Source organism: Planococcus citri, chromosome 5, assembly GCF_950023065.1.
Source record: "Planococcus citri chromosome 5, ihPlaCitr1.1, whole genome shotgun sequence".
Taxonomy (NCBI): domain Eukaryota; kingdom Metazoa; phylum Arthropoda; class Insecta; order Hemiptera; family Pseudococcidae; genus Planococcus; species Planococcus citri.
Genome location: NC_088681.1, coordinates 58,964,854 through 58,986,424, shown reverse-complemented (window position 1 = coordinate 58,986,424; position 21,571 = coordinate 58,964,854). Strand labels below are relative to the sequence as shown.

The window sequence follows — 21,571 nt, the reverse complement described above, 5'->3', positions numbered from 1 at the left end:
TACCAATAGTGTTGGTAAAATTGATCCAGAGTATGTACAAAAATCTAAAAGCAAGGATAATTACAGATAGAACAGGTGACTACTTCAGTGTGGAAAGAGGAGTTAAGCAGGGGGACCCTCTCTCATCTGTATTGTTCAATGCGGCAATACTGGAAATTTTCAAAAATATGGCGTGGCATAATAGGGGACTTCAGATTAATGGAGAGAGAATAAATCATCTTCTTTTTGCAGACAATGTAGTTTTAGTAGCCAACAGTATCCAGGAACTGCAACAGATGATGGGGGAACTGAACGTGTCAGCAAAAATAGCACGGCTTCAAAAAAACTTTGATAAGACAAAGATTCTAACAAAAAATTTAGATAAAAAGATAAAAATAGAGAATACAGAAATCGAAAAAATACCCGAAACGATTTACCTTGGTGTTATGTACATGTGTATAGATAGATTAGTCATAGATGACGTCTCAGTATATCTTAGCTATGTAAGTTAGTTTTTAGAATCGAATCAGTTCGATTATGTTCGTTAATCAATAAACACGTTTCAAAATGTCTCTCCGTGCGTTCATAACAAATTGGCGACGAGGATCAAAGTAGTTTGCGCATCGCGCCTCGATCTTTCGCGAATTCGTGCTCAAAATCGCGCTAAATTTTGCGCCTATTCGAAAATGATCAATATTACAGTATTTTGCGAAATTATTGTTCAATTTATACGTGAAAGTGCGTCCGAAATCGAATATCGTTCGCGCTTCAATCAACTAGTTCAACTTTAATTTTCAACTTCAATTTTCGAAATGGCTGTATCAAAACAGGACCTGTCAGATCTCATCAAAAGTCAATCCGAGCTCATCAAATTGTTAACAGAGGAGAGGAAGAAAACTCCAGGAAAAAATTCGCCTCCAGCTCAACCTGATCTGTCTGACTTGTCCAAGCAAGCTGTTCAATTCGAGCCTTTCAATCCAAAATGTGAAAAATTCACATGCTACCTGCTTCGTTTGGAAAACTACTTCGATATGAAGAAGCTTACTGCAACAAATGCATCTACAGACAAGGCAAAAACACAACTTCTAATCAACACCATTGGCACCAAGTACACGCAACTTTTGATCAATATTTGTGCTCCAGTAAGTCCACGAGACAAAAAATATGATGACTTAGTCGAATTACTTAAAAAGCAACTCGCTCCTCAACCAAACATGTTCAGTGAGCAACACAAATTTTTATCCAGAGTTCAAAAAACAAATGAGTCAATTGCAGACTATGTATCTGCCCTTCAAGAGTTAGCTTTAACCTGCGACTGGAATTGTCCACAAGCTCAATGCGGTAAGCCTTTTACTACAATTATTTTGAGAGCCCAATTTATTCGAGGCCTAGTTGATCCAGAAATTCGAGAAAAATTGCTTCAGTTACCTGATCAAAATACACATTCTTTTGACAATATTGTCCAAACTGCTTTAGCTATTGAACTGTCAAAAAGTGACAATAAAGAAGTGTATAAAAGTCAAACTGCTCAAAACTCAACAGCAGCTTCTTCGTCTGTAAATAAAATGAGTGAACAAAAGAGGTCATTTTCAAAAAATCGTAGTCGCACACCTCAGAGAGAACATCACTCTCCGAGAGATTTTCGAGCCAAATCAAAACCCAGAATCGATTTTAAACAGTTGGGGATAGATAATTTATGCATAAAATGTGGCCGAAATAATCATCTTACCAAGGAATGTAAAATTCCACACGAAAAATTGAAATGTAAAACTTGTCAAAGAACTGGCCATGTTGATAGAGTGTGTATTACAACTCTGGTCAAAAAAAAGTATGGTAATTCAAATTCAAATTCCTCAACGATGTATTTACATGACGATGACGACATTCAAGAGCTCCATACCTTGAATGATGGTTCCGAGAAAATCATGACTTCGATCCGTATTGATAATATTGAACGGAAATTAGAATGTGATACTGGTAGTCGGCGAACTGTTGTGTCTTATAATTTTTTCAAGCAGCTGAATTTGCAAAAACCTATCATGCATGATAACACAGTTCTCAAAGATTATACTGGTAACTTATTCAAACCATTAGGCTACGTCAACGTATCAGTCAAGTATAAAGATAAAGAAATCAACAGTCGTTTATATTTCACAGAAAGGTCTGAATCATCTGTGATGGGTCGCGAATGGTCTATTCCTCTCGGCATTATAAAAGTAGATGAAACTGATGATGTAAAATTTCTCGGAAAGTCAAATGTGCCAGATATGGATAAAATCAAGAAGGAATTCGCCAGTGTTTTCTCCGATGAAATAGGAAAGGTTCCAAATTATACTACCTCTTTCGAATTGAATGAAAATTCCAAGCCTATTTATATGAAAGCCAGAAAAGTTCCACATGAAGTTACCTCCTCAGCTGACGCATGTATCAATCGATTGATTAAATTTGGTGTTCTAGAAAAAGTTGATGTGTCAGAATGGGGTACTTCTTCAGTCTATGTTGAAAAATCTGATGGCTCTGTTCGATTGTGTGGAAATTATAAGAAAACGATCAATAAAATGATCAAAGATATCCGATATCAACTTACAACTGTTGAGGATATTTTCAATAAACTCGAAAATGGCACTTACTATTGTAAACTTGATTTACGTGATGCGTTTTTACACCTTCCAGTAGATGAAGAGACAGCAAAATTGCAAACAATTGTGACTCATAGAGGCACTTTTAGGGTCAAACGACTTTATTATGGCTCAAAAGTGGCTCCAAAATTATTCCAAAGGTTCATTGACCAGGTAATTCGAGACTTACCTGGAACTGTGGCCTATTTCGACGACTTATTGGTGCAAGGATCCACCATTGAAGAGTGTGAAGCTCGCCTACGTGCACTTTTGCAACGCCTTCAAGAATATAATCTACATGTCAATGAAAAAAAGTGCAAATTTTTCGTCACTGAGGTCTCTTACTTGGGTCATGTTATCAACAAAAATGGTCTTCATAAAGCTCCGTCAAAAATTGAGGCCATTGTCAAAGCTCCGCGACCAACAAATGCTGATGAAGTTATGCAGTTCCTTGGTCTTGTCAACTACTATCAACGATTCATAAAAAATTCATCACACATCTTATATCCACTCAACCAACTGCGCCGAAAAAATGCCAAATTCGAATGGACTCCTGAGTGTGAAAAATCATTCAATAAAATAAAGCAAATCATTACCAGTGACGAAGTTCTAACACCTTATAACAGGGAATTGCCATTATATCTCGCCACAGATGCCAGTCCATATGGCATATCAGCTGTCCTATCACATCGCATCAACGGAGACGAACGTCCTATCGCATACGCATCTCGCTCCCTCACAAAAGCTGAGAAAAACTACAGTCAACTTGATCGAGAAGCTCTGGCAGTGTATTGGGGTGCCAAAAAATTTTTCTACTACATCTATGGTCGTCCATTCACATTCATCGTAGACAACAAACCAATACATCATATTTTAAATCCAGACAAAGAGCTACCTAGCTTCACAGCATCGCGGGTGATAAGATATGCGGTTTTCTTATCTCAGTTCAACTATAAAATCGAGCACCGCCCAGCCAGTCAGCATTCCAACGCCGATTATCTATCACGTTTTCCACTACCTATCGAAAACACCAACGTTGTTGACGAATGCTATTTTATACAGTCTTCAAAAATAGACCAGGTTACATCATCTTCTCCGATTACTCACAGCCAGCTGAAAGAAGAAACCTTAAAAGATTCTTCACTGTCAAAATTATTGAAAGAGTTGCAATCTGGCACCAACTCCGAACCTGAATTCTCACTCAACGATGGAATTATTTTCAAAAATGGTCGAATTTATGTTCCTGAAATACTTCGTGAGAAAATTTTGGCTGAATTACATGATACACACATCGGCATTGTTAAAATGAAAGCCATCGCTCGTAAATTCGTTTGGTGGCCAAAAATTGATTCAGAAATTGAATCAATTGTCAAAAGTTGTCAAAACTGTGCAGATCGAAATAAGAATCCAAAAAAAGCTCCGCTTCACAAATGGGAACCTCCTCAAGAAAATTTTCAACGAATTCACATTGATTATGCCGGTCCGTTTCAAAATCATTTTTATTTCATCATCATTGATTCAAAATCCAAGTGGCTCGAAGTCTACATAAAAAAGACTGCACCAACAACACAATCTACGATTACCTACCTTCAAGATTTTACTGCTCGATTTGGTTCACCTGATGAACTAGTCAGTGACAATGCCAGTATTTTCACTGCAGCCGAATTCAAAGAATTTCTTCAATTCCATGGTATTAAGCATCGTCTCATCGCGCCAGGTCATCCGGCAACGAATGGCCAAGCAGAAAGAGCTGTCCAAATTGTCAAATCCAAACTGAAAAAGGCCGAGCCTACCACTGACACACAAATGTTGCGAAATTTAGTCTCATCAATTTTACGTAAATATCGCATCACACCTCTCGAAAATGGTCAAACACCGTCTCAGCTCGTTTTTCAAAAAGATATCAACACCAGACTAAATTTGTTGCTGCCAAAAAACGCAAATCCACCTTCACAAAAATCCAACCTGAAAGTAAAAACATTCAAACTCGGAGAACGTGTCCAAAGTCGAAATTATACCTCATCCTCACTTTGGAAATATGGGGTCATCGTGGAAAAGTTGGGAAAACTTCACTATCTCGTCGAATTAGATGATGGGTACATCATCAAACGTCATGTTGATCAATTGCGTTCCACAGAAGTGGAAAAATTCAAAAAAGCTGTCCAATTTTCTTCCGAGGTCAAACATCCAAAGTCCAATCTAAGTGCTCAACAACAGCCCAATTCCGAACCAGATTCATCCAAAAAGGTGGAAAAAGTTTTGCGGCGATCAAATCGTTCAAGGAAAGCCCCGGAAAGGCTGAATTATAACTTTTGAATTCCCTTAGTGGGGAAGAATTGTTATGTACATGTGTATAGATAGATTAGTCATAGATGACGTCTCAGTATATCTTAGCTATGTAAGTTAGTTTTTAGAATCGAATCAGTTCGATTATGTTCGTTAATCAATAAACACGTTTCAAAATGTCTCTCCGTGCGTTCATAACACTTGGGCAGCTAATAGCTTTTGATGACAACTTTAAAAAATATTTTTAAAGGACCTTTTCAAAACTGACACAAGTCCACAATGGCTGATGAAAGCTCTGACATTTGGATGTTCTGCAGGCAGCATCGTTAAAAATAAGTAAACCAAGGAAAATTCGATCATTTCATCGTTTTGGTGAAGGAATTACCTAGAATATCTCTTTGGGGAAGCCAATCGACCAACATGACATTATCTGGTACATTTCGTAAGGGATCTTCGAATTTCCACAGCACTCTTTGAGGTATATTCGAGAACACATTCTGAAAAATATTCACCACATTGACTGGCATCGAACTCACTTTGACGAATGAACCAAAAGTGAACAAAATTACTCCGTGATCGGCTTCTTCGATAAATTTTTGAATTTTCTGATCGCAGATTTACAATAATATTTCAGTTACAATGTATAGTTATTCAAAAAATGAGACCTGGGCCCTAAAATAATCATTTACAAGAACATTTATTAGGTACCTGAGGTATTGGTTTCGCAGGTCCAACTTGTATTCCACCAATTTCAACGACATTCAGATTATTTGCTCTGGGCAAAATACTATGATGACCATTATAAAACATCAACACCGGCTCTATGTCTAAATACCCCCGACATTGGCCTAATTTTTCCGCATAATCTCGATCAAACTTTTCAAAAACAGGAACTACATCGGACCACCAAAAATACCACACAGCTACGTAATTGCATGAATTAATCAGACGATAGTAAATATCGCCGAATCTCCATCCGGATATTGATTCAGCTGGAACGTCAGCTACATGATGAGAATTTCCAGTTGCCAAGTCTCCAAGGCTCCAAGACCTCACTGTGGTGATACCGATCACAGGGGCATTCAATTTTTTTGCTATTGGCAGATAGCATTTGTAAAACACCTGCACTTCGACAAACACCACATCGAATGATTCTTGCGAGAAAAATAATTCCTAAAACGAGCAATATAGATACCCCACATTTGTAATCTGGTTATTGAAAATTTTCAAATTCTGAATTTTTACCTGGAACGATTCAGAATCCATCACTTTATTGCAGAGATTTTTTTCAGAATTGAAGGCTAAGTGCATTTCGCTATAAGGGCCACCTTTTTTATGCTGCCTGAAGGTTCCTGTACCTATCTGAATAGGTATCAAATCCGATAGATCGACGATCGAGGTATAGTTATCTTTTGCGAGGTATTTAGCGAATGGAGAAACGATAGTAACTTCGTGTCCAGCATCTACCAAACTTTTCATTACAGAACTAGTACTGGCAAAGTGACTCCTGAAAGGAAAGGGAAATATTCCCAAGATTTTATAGCTCCATTACTACGTGGGATTTTTGAAACCGCAGTCAAAATCAACAACGAAATCTGAAAAGTACCTAATAATGAAATCATCGTAGCGTCAATGAAAAACCTACGATTTTTCCCTCGCCTGAAAAAATTCATCAGAGGAAAAAATTGCTTACCCAAAAATCGAATACTTTCATTTTTAAAACATTGTTTCTCTTCGATAATCTGTCTCAGCACCTCGTACACGTTTCAATGAACCAGAACACGACGCGAATTTGATTTTTATACACATTTTATCGCTGATAAAATTACAACGAAAGCTAATGAGCTATCAAAAACATTCGTAAAAGAAGCAAACTTCCTACGCCTCTCTTCAACTATAATACCACCACGATGATAACGCGAGACTAACTTGAGTTAATATTACGTACTCGCACAGAATACAAATAATTATTTGCAAGTAATGCTATTAATGTGACTCATGATAATGAGCCTATTCATCATACATGACGTCGTCTTCAGAAACCAGCGACGAGCGTAGTTTAGACTTTAGTGCTTGATAAATGACAGGTCCTACTGCACGTAGGTAGTTAGGCACCTATCTTTTTGAGCCTCATCTACAATCTCTTCACAAGTAATTCAGTGTATCACCATTGTTCGGAGATGATTTTCCCTGATTTTTCCAGGTTTTTCGGACCAATTTCTCCGATTTTCCAGACCCTTCAAAAATGAATTACACGTTTGATCCGGGGAGGAGGGGGGAGGTCAATTTTTTTGCAATAATCTCAGTCGTCCGAGTCGTCTCAGTCGTCCAAGTTGACTCTATTGGCAAATTGGTGGTTCTCCACTCGTCAGTTGGCAAAAAAGTCCTAATTGAAAAAAAGGCGAATACTCATATTTTGAAAATCTCAACTTGAGAATTCCAATTAATTCAGTTTGCTTTCAATTTTCATCTTGAATTTTTCCAAAAAAAAACATCATTCGAATTTCAACCGTTTTATTTTGAAAAATTGGTAAATTTTTTCCCCAAATGTCGTTCAAATTTCCCATTAAATTTTAGTATATTTAAAAAAAAAAATTGATTCAATATTGACAAAAGGCTTCAATTTTTGGTAGGTATTTTTTTTTTGAAAAAAAAACGAGACTTTTGGGCAATCCTTGAAAACATTTACTTTTTGGAATTTTTTAAGAGCAAACAAGAATTTTTGACCATTTTTGACAAAAAATGATAGGTACTGAGAATTTTAGCAATAAGCAGGAGTTCTCTGCAATACTGCAAAAAACTATATTTTTTCGCAATATTTGTTGAAAATGCGACACTATCTCTATTATTTGGTTGAGAAGCCAGATTCTTTACATTTTTTTCTACAAAGAAGCGAGACATTGGTACAACATTTAAAATTTATCAAGACTTTTTGGTTTTTTTGCGAAAAAACGAAAAAGTATAGCAAGAAGCGAGAACATTTGACGATTTTTAGAAAAGGTGCGATTTTTAGCTGTGTCATTCCACGCCAAATCGGCAGATTTTATCACGAGGGGTGTTCGATTTTTTTCAAAATGAGATCATGTGTAGAGGTCATCAAACGATGACGAATGACGCAAATCGAACATTTTCTCGATTTTTTTTTTTTGGCGGAGCTGTACGAGGCTTCAAAGTTCTTCAAGATGGCCGAAAATGGAAAATTTCAGTTGTAAATTGCCCCAATTGTACGTGGTATAGAATATTGAACTTTTTTTTTTTTCAAATTGTAGCACTATGAGAAAATAATCGACGAATGATGTCAAAATCAGTGTGCCACTTTAAAAAACCTGAAAAAATAGATTAAAAAACTTATAATTTAAATATAATTATGATCTTGGCAAATAAAAATTCTGAAAAATTCTCATTTTTAGTACTTTTTATGTAGAATAACATATCAAAAAATTGAAAAGACATGTTTTTTCATTTTCGAGAAAAAAAAATTACAAGTTTTACACTTATGTACTGCAAAGTTACCATCAGAAACCTAAAAAATGGAGATTTTTGCACTTTTGAGATATTTTATACCAATTTGTAGACGAACATAAGAAGAAAATTCCCCACATCCCCAATTTGTCAACGAATTGACGAGAAATATCATTTTTCATGCTATAATTTTAAGAGTGAAACATATTGAAAAAATTTCGCCGTCGTTTCAAACAAAAGCAGGAACCTAAAAAATGTATATTTTTGCATTTTAGAAATATTTCATTAACATGTAGGTAGTTGGCTGAAAAATGGTAGTAATCTATTCGGAAGCTCGACTTTAGTAAATACATACATAAATTGATTTTCAAATTTTATTCTCTATATAATAATTTCCAAATTTATTCAATCAGATTTCTTTTTCGAAATAGTGGACTTTTGTTGGAGAAACTTGACTAAAGCTTTAACAAACAGGCTGCACAAATACAAGATGAGACCAATCGTTCCAATAATTAGCGAAATAATATCCAACAAATAATACTGAAACCAATTCAGTTTTCCCGAGGGAGGCATTAAATTCAAGGTATCTTTGTATTTGATGACATATTCGGTCCAAAATACGACACTTTGTTGCGGAGTCAGTGGCCTGTCCTTGAAAGCCTGCGATACCTTCTGCATTTTATCATAATACCTAAAAATATACTACGTCTTAGTATTCAACTCTGATCCCTTCTCTTTTGTCTTTTTCATATTCTCGAATCACCTCATACGTACTTGGTATCGTTAAATATCAAATTAATAACACTCAAGAGCGATTTTTTCGTAACGGATTCGATATCTAGATGTATAGCTACTCCTAAATCCTCTAAAATGGCCGCATTCGATGGCTGATCGAACATCAATGGACAAGAAATGATCGGAGTGGCTGTGTAAATAGCTTCGTACATCCCACTCTGTCCACAATGGCTGATGAAAGCCCTGACATTCGCATGTTCTGTGGAGAGCATAGTAATTCAAAAAATAAGCAAACTGAGCAAAATAAATTCAATTAATTCGTTCCATTGTTTGGTGCAGGAATTATTACTTACCTAAAATATCCCTTTGAGGGAACCAATCCATCACCATGACATTATTAGGTACATCTTTCAGGGGAGCTTCGAATTTCCACAGTACCCTTTGAGGTATACTCGCAAACACTTCCAGGAAAATATTCACCACATCTGTTGGCAACGAGCTCACTTTCACGAAAGATCCAAAAGTGAACAAAATAACCCCGTGATCAGCTTCGTCGATAAATTTCTGAATTTTCTGAGAATTTACAAATATAGTAGTTGTAATTTGTTCCGAATTGGAACGTGGGCCTACAAAATGTATCTTCTCATACCTGGGGCAGTGGTTTAGAGGGTTTGACTTGTATTCCACCAATTTCGATAACATTTGGATTATTCGCTTTGGGTAATATGCTATGATGTCCATTGCAAAAAATCAGTACCGGCTCGATATCCAAATATCCTTCATAAAGCTTCAATTTGTCCGCGTTATCGCGATGAAACTTCTTCAAGGCTTGGACCACATCGAACGTCCAAAAATACCTCAAAACTGCGGTAGACCAAAAGTTATACAGACGATAGTAAAAATCATCAAATCGCCAACGTGAAATTCCTTCATGCGGTACGTCAGCCAGATGGCGGGTATTTTGAATAGCCAAGTCTGCGATGTTCCAAGACCTCAAGGTAACTACACCAATCACGGGGACGTTTAATTTTTTCGCTATAGGAAAATAACATTTGTAGAATACGAACACCTCGACGAATACCACATCGAATGATTTTTTCGAAAAAAGTAATTCCTGATGGAAGAAAAATGGTTTTAAAATATGATTTCAAATGCACACTCAATAAGGGACATTTTATACCTGAAAAGCTTTAGAATTAAAAACTTCATCGCAAACGTTTTTCTCGGGTTGAAAGGCTAAGCGAAACAACTCGTAGGTTCCTGTTTTACTGTATTCGTTATAGGATCCTGAGCCTACGTTGTCGAGTAAAGAATTTGATAAATCAATTATCGAACTGTAGTTTTCCTTTGAAAGTTCACTCGGGAATGGGGAAACCATAGTAACTTCGTGTCCAACATCTACTAAGCTTTTCATTACAGCACTAGTGGTAGCAAAGTGACTCTTGAAGGGTAAAGGAAATATCCCCAAGATTTTAGCGCCATAGCTGAATGTAACGCCTCCGACCATAAGCGGGAGTAGCAGTGAAAACTAAAAGGAATTGAAAATGTATAATAATTTTATTAAATATACTTTTAAATTTTCATCAATTAGTAGGTACCTATTGAAACCTGCACATTAATCATGCACTTACTCCGAAATCAAATGTTTTCATCTCACAATTCGATATAATAAGTAGCCCTGTTCAGTCAAACTACATCAAACATTACACGCAATTCAAAATTTATCCCACTGATTATGAAACAACGCGAACTTGGCATTCAATATTACGCACTCCCAACCTAATAACTGGGCCAGTGAGCTTATATGTACTACATTGTATTTACACTACACTACGGCACACCACACACTGGTAGGTCGCTTCAATCATTTTAGCAGATAAAAAAAACACTCTTCAAAGGCTTTTCATTGTAGTATAGGTATACCTAATTTACCTAATTAGATAATCAAAAAAAAAATTACACCAGATGAAAAATATGTAGATAACATCTCTTTCACACAACTTCTAACACTCCTATACGAACGTAACAAATCACGTTTTACCCACACTTTCCATTTGAAAGGTTCGACCTTAACCTTTCCGCAAAGATTAAGTACATACATACTTCTACTTACACCTATGCTACTTTCACATCCGAATACTCGAAAAAAATACTAATTTTTATTACTTATGCCTTATATGACGCTATTGATCGAATTCAACAGCGCGATACAGATGATAATACAAATTACTATATTCTTCTCTGATCAAAGATAGAACGTGTTAAATACTACTCTGAAAGTAAAACGATTCTATTTCTAGTTTGGCGAAGCGGGCTTTGAAGAAATTTCTGGAGAGAATTTAAAACTTGCTGGAGGCTCAAGAATGGCAAAAAAGAGGTTACTCTTGAGAACAGCAGTATCTTAAATTCAACAGATGATACGGTCAATCAGATTTATTTTTTATGAGCACTCAACTTTTGTCTGATAAATTTCATTAGGCTTAGAACAAGCTGATTTGATAAGTACGAGATAAGGCAAATTGTTCCAAAAATCAACGAAATAATGCCATCCCAATTTTTTAATTATGTTGTTCAGCATAAAAAGTTGTCCATAATTTATATTTTTTCAGAATTTTTGAGAGTCGGAACGATATGAGAAATATATGTTTTGAAACTTTTCGAGCTAATTTTTCGTACCAAAAAAAAGTGGAAACACTGATTTTTAATATCACCAAAAAGCCTTTCAAACCCTTTAACTATTGAAAAAAGTTCCATTTTGATAGGTATAGCGGTTGTCGAGTAATCCACTCCTGAAATGGTTGATATTTTAAGTTCAGCGAAAACTTTAAAACCCCCTAGCAACCTTTGAAAAAGGACTAGAGGGCTGCGATTTGACCTTGCAACCCATCAAAATGCGCCAAAATTTCGCGAGAAATTCGAATGTTTCAACGAAAATACTTTTTGACCATTTTTGAAAAATTTGAGTCTAAAACTGAATCATGACTTTTGTGATTTTTGAAAAAGTTGTCACGCGACAGATTAAAATGGGTTAAAATTTTGAAAGAAATTCATTAAGTATGTTTCGTCGAAAACATTTCAAAATCAGTTTTGAAGTATTTTGAACCCAAAATTGAGTCATGACTTATGTGACTTTTGAAACAGTAGTCATAAGACAGATTAAAGTGGATTATAATCTCGTGAAAAATTCAAATCTTTCGACGAAAATATCGTTTGATCATTTTTGAAGAATTTTGAACCAAAAATTGGATACTTAATGGCTTTTGTGATTTTTGAAAAAGTTGCGCTATAAGACGTATCAAAATGAGTTAAAACTTCGCGATAAATTCAAACATTTCGATAAAAACTTTTTTTTTAGCATTTTCGAAATATTTCAAGTTCGAAATTCGATATCGATTTCCGGAATTTTTGAAAAAAAAATGGTATGCGATCGATCAAAATGAGCTAAAATTAAGGCAGAAACGCAACAACGAAAAGATCTAAGTAGTGTATTAATTTTTATTCTAAAAGGAAAGGACTTTAAAATGTTTAAAATTGAAAAAAAAAGAGATCAAATAAAAAAATATTCAGAAAGAATGTAGTTGTCTCCGAGTTATTCGTGCTTAAAAATTATTATCAACGCGTGCTGATGAGGACTTTTCATGCAACATTACTCATTAAGAAAAAGTGAATCCGAATTTACTCATCTTACGCCGTTAGGTAATAGGTACCTACCTATATATCCCTTCACATTCATCCAAATAACCCATTATTTAAAAAAAAAAAAACAACAAAAACATTTAATCGAATTTATTTATTGAACAAAAGTACAAGTTGAACACTCGTTGGAGGATATTTATCAAAAACTTGACAATCTGTCTTAATAAATACAAGAAAAGACCAATAATACCAACGACCAGCGAAAAAATATCCAACAAATAATACTGGAACCAATTCAATTTGCTCGAAGGGGGCATTAAATTTAGGGTATCTTTGTACTTGATAACATACTCGGTCCAGAACACCACACTTTGTTGCGGAGTCAATGGCCTCTCTTTGAAAGCCTGCGATACACTTTGCATTTTGTTAAAATACCTACAAAAACACAAGGTACCTATTAAGATCCAATACTCGATACATTTTTAACAATTTACTTGTCCTACTGCGTACCTTGTATCATTAAATATCGAATTAATAACACTCAAGAGCGAATCTTTCGTAACTGATTCGATATCCAGATGCACAGCTACACCCAAATGTTCCAAAATGGCCGCGTTGGATGGCTGATCAAACATCAATGGACAAGAAATGATCGGAGTGGCTGTGTAAATAGCTTCGTACATTCCACTCAGTCCACAATGGCTGATGAAAGCCCTGACATTCACGTGTTCTGTGGGAAGCATAGTTACCAAAATGAAGGAAACTGAGGAAAATTCAAATAATTTGTCCCATCGTTTAGTGCAGGAATTACCTAAAATATCTCTTTGGGGTAACCAATCCATCACCATGACATTATTAGGTACATCTTGCAGGGAACCTTCGAATTTCCAAAGTACTCTCTGAGGTATACTTCTGAACACTTCCAGGAAAATATTCACAACATCTGCTGACAACGAGCTCACTTTCGCGATAGATCCAAAAGTGAACAAAATTACCCCGTGATCAGCTTCGTCGATAAATTTCTGAATTTTCTGATTGCGGGTTTACAAAATATTTCAGTTAAAATTTGTTCAGAAGTGATACGTGGGCCACCAAAATGTATATTTATATACCTACCTGAGGCAGTGGTTTAGCAGGTTGAACTTGTATTCCACCGATTTCAATAACATTTGGATTACTCGCTCTGGGTAAAATGCTGTGATGACCGTTGGAAAAAATCAACACCGGCTCGATATCCAAATAACCTTCATAAGGCTTCAATTTGTCCGCGTTATCTCGATGAAACTTATTCAAAACTTTGACAACATCGAATGGCCAAACATACCTCCTAACCGCGTGAGTCCATAAGTTATAAAGGCGATAGTAAAAATCATCGAATCGCCAATGTGAAACTCCTTCTGGTACGTCAGCCAGATGGCGGATATTTTGAATAGCCAAGTCTGCGATATCCCACGGTTTTGTTGTAACTACACCGATTACAGGAGCCTTTAATTTTTTCGCTATGGGAAGATAACACTTGTAGAATAAAAAAATCTCAACAAACACCACATCGAATGATTTTTTCGAGAAAAGTAACTCGTCCTGAAGAAAAAATAAATGGTTTAAGAAATTGATTTATAAAAAATGCACACCTAATACGAGGCATTTTACCTGAAAGGCTTTTGAATTGAAAACTTTATCGCAAACATTTTCCTCAGATCGGGAAGCTGAGCGAATCGACTCGTAGGTTCCTTTTTTACTGCAATCGTTATGGGATCGGGAACCAACATTACCGAGTAACGAGTATGATACTCGTGTATCAATTATCGAACTGAAGTTTTCCTTTGAAAGTTCACTTGGAAATGGGGTAACCATAGTAACTTCGTGTCCAACATCTGCTAAGCTTTTCATTACAGCACTAGTGGTAGCAAAGTGACTCTTTAAGGGTAAAGGAAATATTCCCAAGATTTTAGCGCCATAGCTGAATGTAACGTCTCCAACCATGAGCAGAAATAGCAGCGAAGACTATTAAGAAATAGAAAATGCAATTATTTTATCAAATTTTCTTGTAAATTTTTATCAATTAGTATTGAAACCTGGAAACGAATCACTTACTCCGAAATCAAAAAATGTTTTCATTATTGCACAATTCAATAAAAATACGTCTTGTTCAGTCGAGTTACACCGAAAATTACACGCAATTCAAAATGTATTCCACTGATTCTGAAACAACTCCCAACCTATAACTGGGCCAGTGAGCTTACGCTACATTACATTACACTCCTACTATAGCAAACCACACACCAGAAGGTCGCTTCAATCATTTTAGCTGATATAAAGATCACTCTTCAAAAGCTTTTTATTGTACCATACCATACCTAATTTACCTAATTCGATAATCACCAAAAATATATAAAAATAAAAATACACCAGATGAAAAATATATAGATTATAGATAACATCTCTTTCACAGAGCTTCTAACACTCCTACGAACGTAACAAATCACGTTTCAAAAAATAAACGTATTTTAATTTTTTTTGCTATGACTGTGATTTTTATCAACTTTTTCATGAAATACATCAGAAAGAGGTCAAAATAAGACAACTGAATAAATTTAAACTTTTTTTGATGTTTGGAATTGAAAATTGTATTTTTTCGAATTTTGATTTCTTTTTTGTGATAAGTTTATGTCATCGAGTGAGGGGGTATCTTAAACTTTTTCAACGGATGCAGAAAAATAGGGGTCAAATGGGTCATTTTCATCAGTCAAAACTTTTTTTCATGTTTTGAATCAAAAAATCGCATTTTTTCGCAAACATTCAATTTTTAAAAATCGACTGTACGAAATAGTGCCATCCCAATTTTTTAATAATGTGTTGTTCAGCGTAAAAAGTTGTCCGTAATATATTTGTTTCGAAATTTTTGAGAGTCTGAGCGTTATGAAAAATACGTTTTGAAACTTTTCGAGCTAATTTTTCGTACGAAAAAAAATGGCAACACTGATTTTTATGATATCACCAAAAAGCCTTTCAAACCCCTTAACTATTGAAAAAAGTTCCATTTTGATAGGTATCGCGGTTTTCGAGTAATCCACTCCTGAAATGGATGATATTTTAAGTTCACTGTAAACTTTGACACCCCCTACCAGCCTTTGAGAATGACGCAGAGGGCTGCGATTTGACCTTGCAACGCATCAAAATGGGCCGAAATTTCACGAAAAATTCAAATATTTCAACGAAAATACATTTTGATCATTTTTGAACAATTTGAGCCCAAAATTGAATCATGACTTATGTGATTTTTGAAAGAGTTGTCATAAGAAATATTGCAGTGGATTAAAGTTTCGTGAAAAATTCAAATGTTTCGACGAAAATATCGTTTGATCATTTTTGAAGAATTTTGAACCAAAAATTGGATCACGGCTTCTGTGATTTTTGAACAAGTTGTTATAAGACGTATAAAAATGAGTTGAAACTTCGCGATAAATTCAAATATTTCGACAACTTTTTTTCAACATTTTCGAATTAAGTATTTCAAGTTCAAAATTTGATGAGTAAAATTTTCTATAAAAACTTGTTTTGAGCACTTTAAAAAAATTTTGGGCCCAAAATCTAGTCAATTATCCGAGTAGTTATGAAAAAGTATCATATGATCGATCGAATTGAGTCACAAAAAAGAAATCTAGTGTTTTAATTTTTATTCTAACATTTTCAACGTCTCTTGAAAACTTCAAAGGCCGGAACCTTGGTAAGCAAAAACTCGTTCATCGACTTGACTTATTTTTCCAATTTTTTTAGTTCAATGTGCAGTGTGATCTGTGATATGCAGTGGAAGCATTCGCCATGAATCGACAATAACCAGCTATTCACGTCCCTCACCCCGGCATTGCGTACGTCTGGGAAGATCCAAAATACCTACGTCATTTTTGACCATTTTAAACCCATATCTCTCGAAAGCCAACATGAATTCATCGGGCTGCGAAAATTCTAGCCAAATACGATTTTCCTGTTGGACTGTAGGTAACGTAACAATTTTCATTGAATCATAAATTTTGCTTCATTAGATTATTTTTGCAGATGGTGGTTTTACACAAGAAACAAAAAAAAGGCTTTATTAAAATGATTAAAATTTAAAAAAATAAGAAATCGAATAAAAAATTATTCAGAAAAAATGTAGTGGCCTCCAAGTTTTGTGCTTAAAATGTTAAAAATTATCATCAACACGTGTTGATGAGGGGATTTCCATACAACATAAGTGAATCCGAATTCACTCATCTTACCACGTTTGGTATATATCCTTTCACATTCATCCAAATAACCCATTACTTATTTTAAAAAATAATAATAATTTTTGAAAAAACAAAAAAAACGTTTAATCGAATTTATTTTTTGAACCAATGTACAAATTGAACATTCGTTGGAGGATATTTATCAAAAACTTGACAATCTGTCTTAATAAATACAAGAAAAGACCAATCATACCAACGACCAGCGAAAAAATATCCAACAAATAATACTGGAACCAATTCAATTTGCTCGAAGGGGGCATTAGATTTAGGGTATCTTTGTATTTGATAACATACTCGGTCCAGAATACCACACTTTGTTGCGGAGTCAATGGCCTATCTTTGAAAGCTTGAGATACACTTTGCATTTTGTTATAATACCTACAAAAACACAAGGTACCTATTATGATCCAATATTCGATACATTTTTAACAATTTACTTGTCCTACTGCGTACCTTGTATCATTAAATATCGAGTTAATTGCACTCAAGAGCGATTCCTTAGTAATAGAGTCGATATCCAGATGTACAGCTATATCCAAATGTTCCAAAATGGCCGCGTTGGATGGCTGATCAAACATCAATGGACAAGAAATGATCGGGGTGGCTGTATAAATTGCCTCGTTCACTCCACCATGTCCACAATGACTTATAAAAGCCTTGACATTTGGATGTTCTAGGAAACGTAGGAAAGGTATGGTTAAAAAATGAAGCAACTGAGGAAAATTCAATTATTTTATCGTTTTGGTGAGAAAATTACCTAGAATATCTCTTTGAGGGAGCCAATCCATCAACATAACATTATCTGGTACATTTGGCAGGGGATCTTCGAATTTCCAAAGTACTCTTTGAGGTATACTCGCAAACACTTCCACGAAAATATTCACAACACGGACTGGCATCGAACTCACTTTCACAAATGAACCAAAAGTGAACAAAATCACCCCGCGATCAGCTTCGTCGATAAATTTTTGAATTTTCTACATCGAAATTTACAAACATCTTCGGTAAAATGTAAAATCATGAGCCTTTTAAAATCTCTTTGTTTACCTCAGGCAATGTTTTAGCAGGCCCAATTTGTATTCCACCAACTTCGATAACATTCGGATTACTCGCTCTGGGTAAAATGCTATGATGACCATTGGAAAAAATCAACACCGGTTCGATATCTAAATATCCTTCGTATGGAGCCAATTTCTCAGCATAATCTTGTTGAAACTTTTCCAAAACAGGCACCACATCGAATCTCCAAAAATACCTTACAACCGCGTAACACCATAAATTATAAAGGCGATAGTAGAACTCATCAAATTTCCAATGTAAAATTTCATCGAAAGGTACGTCAGCTGGATGATGAGGATTTTGAATAGCCAAGTCTGCAATCCCCCACGACCTCGTGGTAACTACACCAATCACAGGGACGTTTAATTTTTTCGCTAGAGGAAGGTAGCACTTGTAGACAGTGAAAATTTCGACAAATACTACATCGTAAGATTGTTCGGAAAAAAATAATTCCTAGAATGAACATAAAAAATATCGTATTTTTCAATAATGGGTTCTAAAATTGAAAGTATTTTCAGGGTAAGGAATAAGGATATTCTACCTGGAATTTTTTAGAATCCATCATCTTATTGCAAACACTTTTCTCGTGATGGAGCGCGACACGATTTACTTCGAGGGCTCCATTGTTGCTGTGCTGATTATATGTTGCTGATCCTACCTGAATGGGTAGAGAATCTGATAAATCGATTATCGAACTGTAGTTCCCCTTCGAAAGTTCACTAGCGAATGGTGAAACCATAGTGACCTCGTGTCCTGCATCTGCCAAACTTTTCATTACAGAGGTGGTACTGGCGAAATGACTCCTGAAAGGAAAGGGAAATATTCCCAAGATTTTCGCTCCATAACTAAGTGGAACGTTAACAACCACAACCAGCAAGAACAATGAAAACTGAAAAATTGTAACATAATAAGTTATTTTAACGATATTTAGCTCGCGTATTTTGTTCGAACTCTTATAGCTTTTAAATCTGTATAAGTATAAGTTATCACTTACTCGAAAATCTGATGTTTTCATTTTGATACTTTTTATTTAATTTCAAAGAACCTCACATGTGGTTTGTCATATCAAATTACACCGAAAATAGTACATAATTTTCAAATTTATTCCACTGCTTTTACTCATAAAATAACACGAACTACCTACCCAGACCTATACTATACCACAAGGTCACAACAATCAATTTAGGTGATAAAACTTTTACTACCTATTACTTTACACTTATCTATAAAGACGTACCTAACATTTTAATAATCATAATCAAAAATTATGACCTTTGATCATGTTGGAAATTTTTACAGCCTCAAAGTAAACAGATGCCATATTCAATTCACCCATACCTTTTTATCACATACAAATAATTCAAACGTGAACTACGATATTTAAATTCATTTTTGGCCAAGTCGCCTAATAGTAACCATACAACCAAATTAAAATAAATACCTAAATAAAATAAAATTCAGATAAACACGTTTTTACAAAGTGAAATAACAACTTTCACGCCAGTGAATTTTTTCTATCATCACGTTCAACCAATTCCTCGAAAAAGCCAAAAATCCAACATATTGACATTACACTTCAGCAGTTTTTTCCATAATTTCAAAAAATAGCTTGAACATCTCTAATGTTTGTATCGTTTGCACTGAAAGTCCAGTAAAATTCACCTAAAATTCCATTTTTAGCTCAACTCGTATCTCCACAAAAATATTGATCCAAGAGCAAAAATGAGGTCGATTAATGTTGATTTACGCCAAATTTACCATCACATGGCATTTGAATAATTTCCCTAACCCTGAAAGAGATGGACGTACAGCCATTCAAAGACAGAGGGTACCTAAGAGTCAAAATCAATTATTCGTCAAAATTTTTCTGACTGAGTTCATTTGATTTCAAAGCTTCTAAATTAGGATTATGAATGTCCAAAAACATTTATTGGTGGCCAAAGTGATGAGTTTGCGGGCAGATTTCAACTACGCGTATTTAATGACTTCTTATGGTCACAATTTTTCATTTTTTCAGACGAGAAAATTACAATGAAAGCACTTCTTTTCATTTTGAGCACATTTTTCAGAATTTCTGCGCCTTAAAGAATTTTTTTAAAATAATTTTTGCGGAAAAAATTCTCATTTTTTTTCTGAATAGATACGTTGAAACCATTATGAGATGAAAAATTTTAATAATGCTCAATTTTTCAAAAATGCAACGTCTGCGTTTCACCGAGCAAATACAGGATGTTTCTTTTTTAATTTTCAATAAAAAATTTTCTTGCTACAAAAACACAAAATTTTTTCCAAAACAAAAAAAATAGATGACTTTAGTAACCAAAAAAGTGACAATAGGTACTTAATGTGGAAAAAAATTGTATTAAAAAACCACAACATTACAAATTGAAATGTTCTGTTTTTGAATTTTAAGAAGTTGAACTACGAGATTTTTTGATGAAAACGCGAGATTTTTTGACAATTTTTGGCAACAAAGTCAGATTTTTTGCAATTTTAGGTAGAAAACCCCATTTTTGACAAAAAAAAAAGCAAGTCGACTTTGGCAAGTTTAACAAAACGAAGGACTATGGGAAAGCCAGACTTTTGGACAATTTTCGAAAAAAGCCAAAACTTTTTTGCATTTTTTTTTTTTGGCAAGAAACGACGATTTTTATAGTCGGGGGGCCCGCATAAGGATCACCTGCACCCACTGCCGATTCTCCGGGACAACTTTTTTCTTAAAGGGGAAGTCCTAAGGAACATTTTTAGCCCTTGTCCTCAAAAAAAAAAGTGGCCCTACTTACAAAATGGCGGCCATTTTGATTGACAGGTCAGCCGAAATCGCACGTTTTGCGTTCCAACATAGGACTTTCACGTAATTTTTTAATCCGTATGTGATGAGCAGGAATGCCTCCACTACGTATAGTAGTGCATATTGTACTTACCACGTATCCTAGTTATTCTTAAAATAACTAGGTATCGTAGATATTAAAATATTACCCGTTTCCCGCGAAAACTACTTTTTTACCTCGTTGAGATTTGAAGGTTACGAGGTGATTTTTACCTATATTTCCCATATTCGCATAGGGCTTGTCTCTATGTGAAATCTGGTCAATTCTCACTTTAAGTTTTATCCGCAGCCACGGTAGATCTTCTCGTCAACGACCGACTTTATGTCACCTGTGGACTATGTCCACCCTCGCACTTCGATTAATCTTTTTTATTACCCGCTTGTTCGGTTCAAATTGTGTATATTAACGTAAATTCGTGGATTGTATCAAAGGGTCGACCCTTATTTCGGTATCTTGGATCACCTCCCATTTTCCGGACATGGGAGTGTGTACCCAGTGTCAAAATGTATTCAGAGATTTTATTCATAGTTATCGACCGGCCTAGTATTGGTGAGCCACCGAAGAGATAACTAACGCGAACAGTTAAGGTAATGGAAAAAGCCTTTCTAAATTATGGAGTGCGTTCCTCCAACTAGAATTAATTATAACCTTATCGTAATTAATTTAAATGACAGCGAGATGACTAAATACTGTCATG

The 21,571-nt window shown here is 35.1% G+C and overlaps 4 protein-coding genes across 5 annotated transcripts; 1 reads left to right on the top strand and 3 right to left on the bottom strand.

The window, feature by feature from the left end:
• The first annotated feature begins 1,838 nt into the window (after positions 1-1,838).
• LOC135848409 (uncharacterized protein K02A2.6-like) lies at positions 1,839-4,913 on the top strand. The gene has a single exon (XM_065368311.1). The coding sequence runs from the start codon at positions 1,839-1,841 to the stop codon at positions 4,911-4,913; it is 3,075 nt and encodes a 1,024-aa protein (XP_065224383.1).
• LOC135847929 (UDP-glucosyltransferase 2-like) lies at positions 2,001-6,906 on the bottom strand. 2 transcript variants are annotated; one of them, XM_065367670.1, is made up of 5 exons: positions 6,577-6,906; positions 6,129-6,489; positions 5,592-6,056; positions 5,269-5,488; positions 2,001-5,194 (listed from the first exon to the last, which is right to left on the bottom strand). In XM_065367670.1, the coding sequence occupies exons 2-5, from the start codon at positions 6,360-6,362 to the stop codon at positions 5,115-5,117; spliced, it is 999 nt and encodes a 332-aa protein (XP_065223742.1). In that variant the 5' UTR covers positions 6,363-6,489; positions 6,577-6,906; the 3' UTR covers positions 2,001-5,114. The 2 variants fall into 2 exon arrangements, with proteins under 2 accessions (XP_065223742.1, XP_065223741.1); XM_065367669.1 differs by having other exon boundaries at positions 6,129-6,478.
• Positions 6,907-8,705: 1,799 nt separating this feature from the next.
• Positions 8,706-20,103, bottom strand: LOC135847923 (UDP-glucosyltransferase 2-like). Its single transcript, XM_065367661.1, has 8 exons — positions 19,038-20,103; positions 18,585-18,932; positions 18,032-18,496; positions 10,261-10,608; positions 9,730-10,194; positions 9,434-9,653; positions 9,120-9,339; positions 8,706-9,036 (listed from the first exon to the last, which is right to left on the bottom strand). The coding sequence occupies exons 1-8, from the start codon at positions 19,056-19,058 to the stop codon at positions 8,751-8,753; spliced, it is 2,373 nt and encodes a 790-aa protein (XP_065223733.1). The 5' UTR covers positions 19,059-20,103; the 3' UTR covers positions 8,706-8,750.
• Positions 12,836-15,490, bottom strand: LOC135847926 (UDP-glucosyltransferase 2-like). Its single transcript, XM_065367665.1, has 6 exons — positions 14,811-15,490; positions 14,367-14,720; positions 13,833-14,297; positions 13,528-13,747; positions 13,227-13,446; positions 12,836-13,151 (listed from the first exon to the last, which is right to left on the bottom strand). Exons 1-6 carry the CDS (start codon positions 14,832-14,834, stop codon positions 12,857-12,859), a joined length of 1,578 nt encoding a protein of 525 aa, XP_065223737.1. The 5' UTR covers positions 14,835-15,490; the 3' UTR covers positions 12,836-12,856.
• Positions 20,104-21,571: the final 1,468 nt, after the last annotated feature.

Excerpts from the sequence above, each read along its gene's own strand:
- LOC135848409 (XM_065368311.1), top strand. The coding sequence starts at position 1,839 with ATGTATTTACATGACGATGACGACATTCAAGAGCTCCATACCTTGAAT.
- LOC135847929 (XM_065367670.1), bottom strand. The coding sequence starts at position 6,362 with ATGAAAAGTTTGGTAGATGCTGGACACGAAGTTACTATCGTTTCTCCA. Across the intron at positions 6,057-6,128 it reads TGGATTCTGAATCGTTCCAG|GAATTATTTTTCTCGCAAGA; the intron begins GTAAAAATTCAG and ends TGCTCGTTTTAG. Across the intron at positions 5,195-5,268 it reads TCCCCAAAGAGATATTCTAG|AACATCCAAATGTCAGAGCT; the intron begins GTAATTCCTTCA and ends TGCTGCCTGCAG.
- LOC135847926 (XM_065367665.1), bottom strand. The coding sequence starts at position 14,834 with ATGAAAACATTTTTTGATTTCGGA. Across the intron at positions 13,748-13,832 it reads CTGCTAAACCACTGCCTCAG|AAAATTCAGAAATTTATCGA; the intron begins GTAGGTATATAA and ends ACCCGCAATCAG. Across the intron at positions 13,447-13,527 it reads ACCCCAAAGAGATATTTTAG|AACACGTGAATGTCAGGGCT; the intron begins GTAATTCCTGCA and ends TGCTTCCCACAG.
- LOC135847923 (XM_065367661.1), bottom strand. The coding sequence starts at position 19,058 with ATGAAAACATCAGATTTTCGA. Across the intron at positions 10,195-10,260 it reads TTAATTCTAAAGCTTTTCAG|GAATTACTTTTTTCGAAAAA; the intron begins GTATAAAATGTC and ends TTCTTCCATCAG. Across the intron at positions 9,037-9,119 it reads TTGATATTTAACGATACCAA|GTATTATGATAAAATGCAGA; the intron begins GTACGTATGAGG and ends GTATATTTTTAG.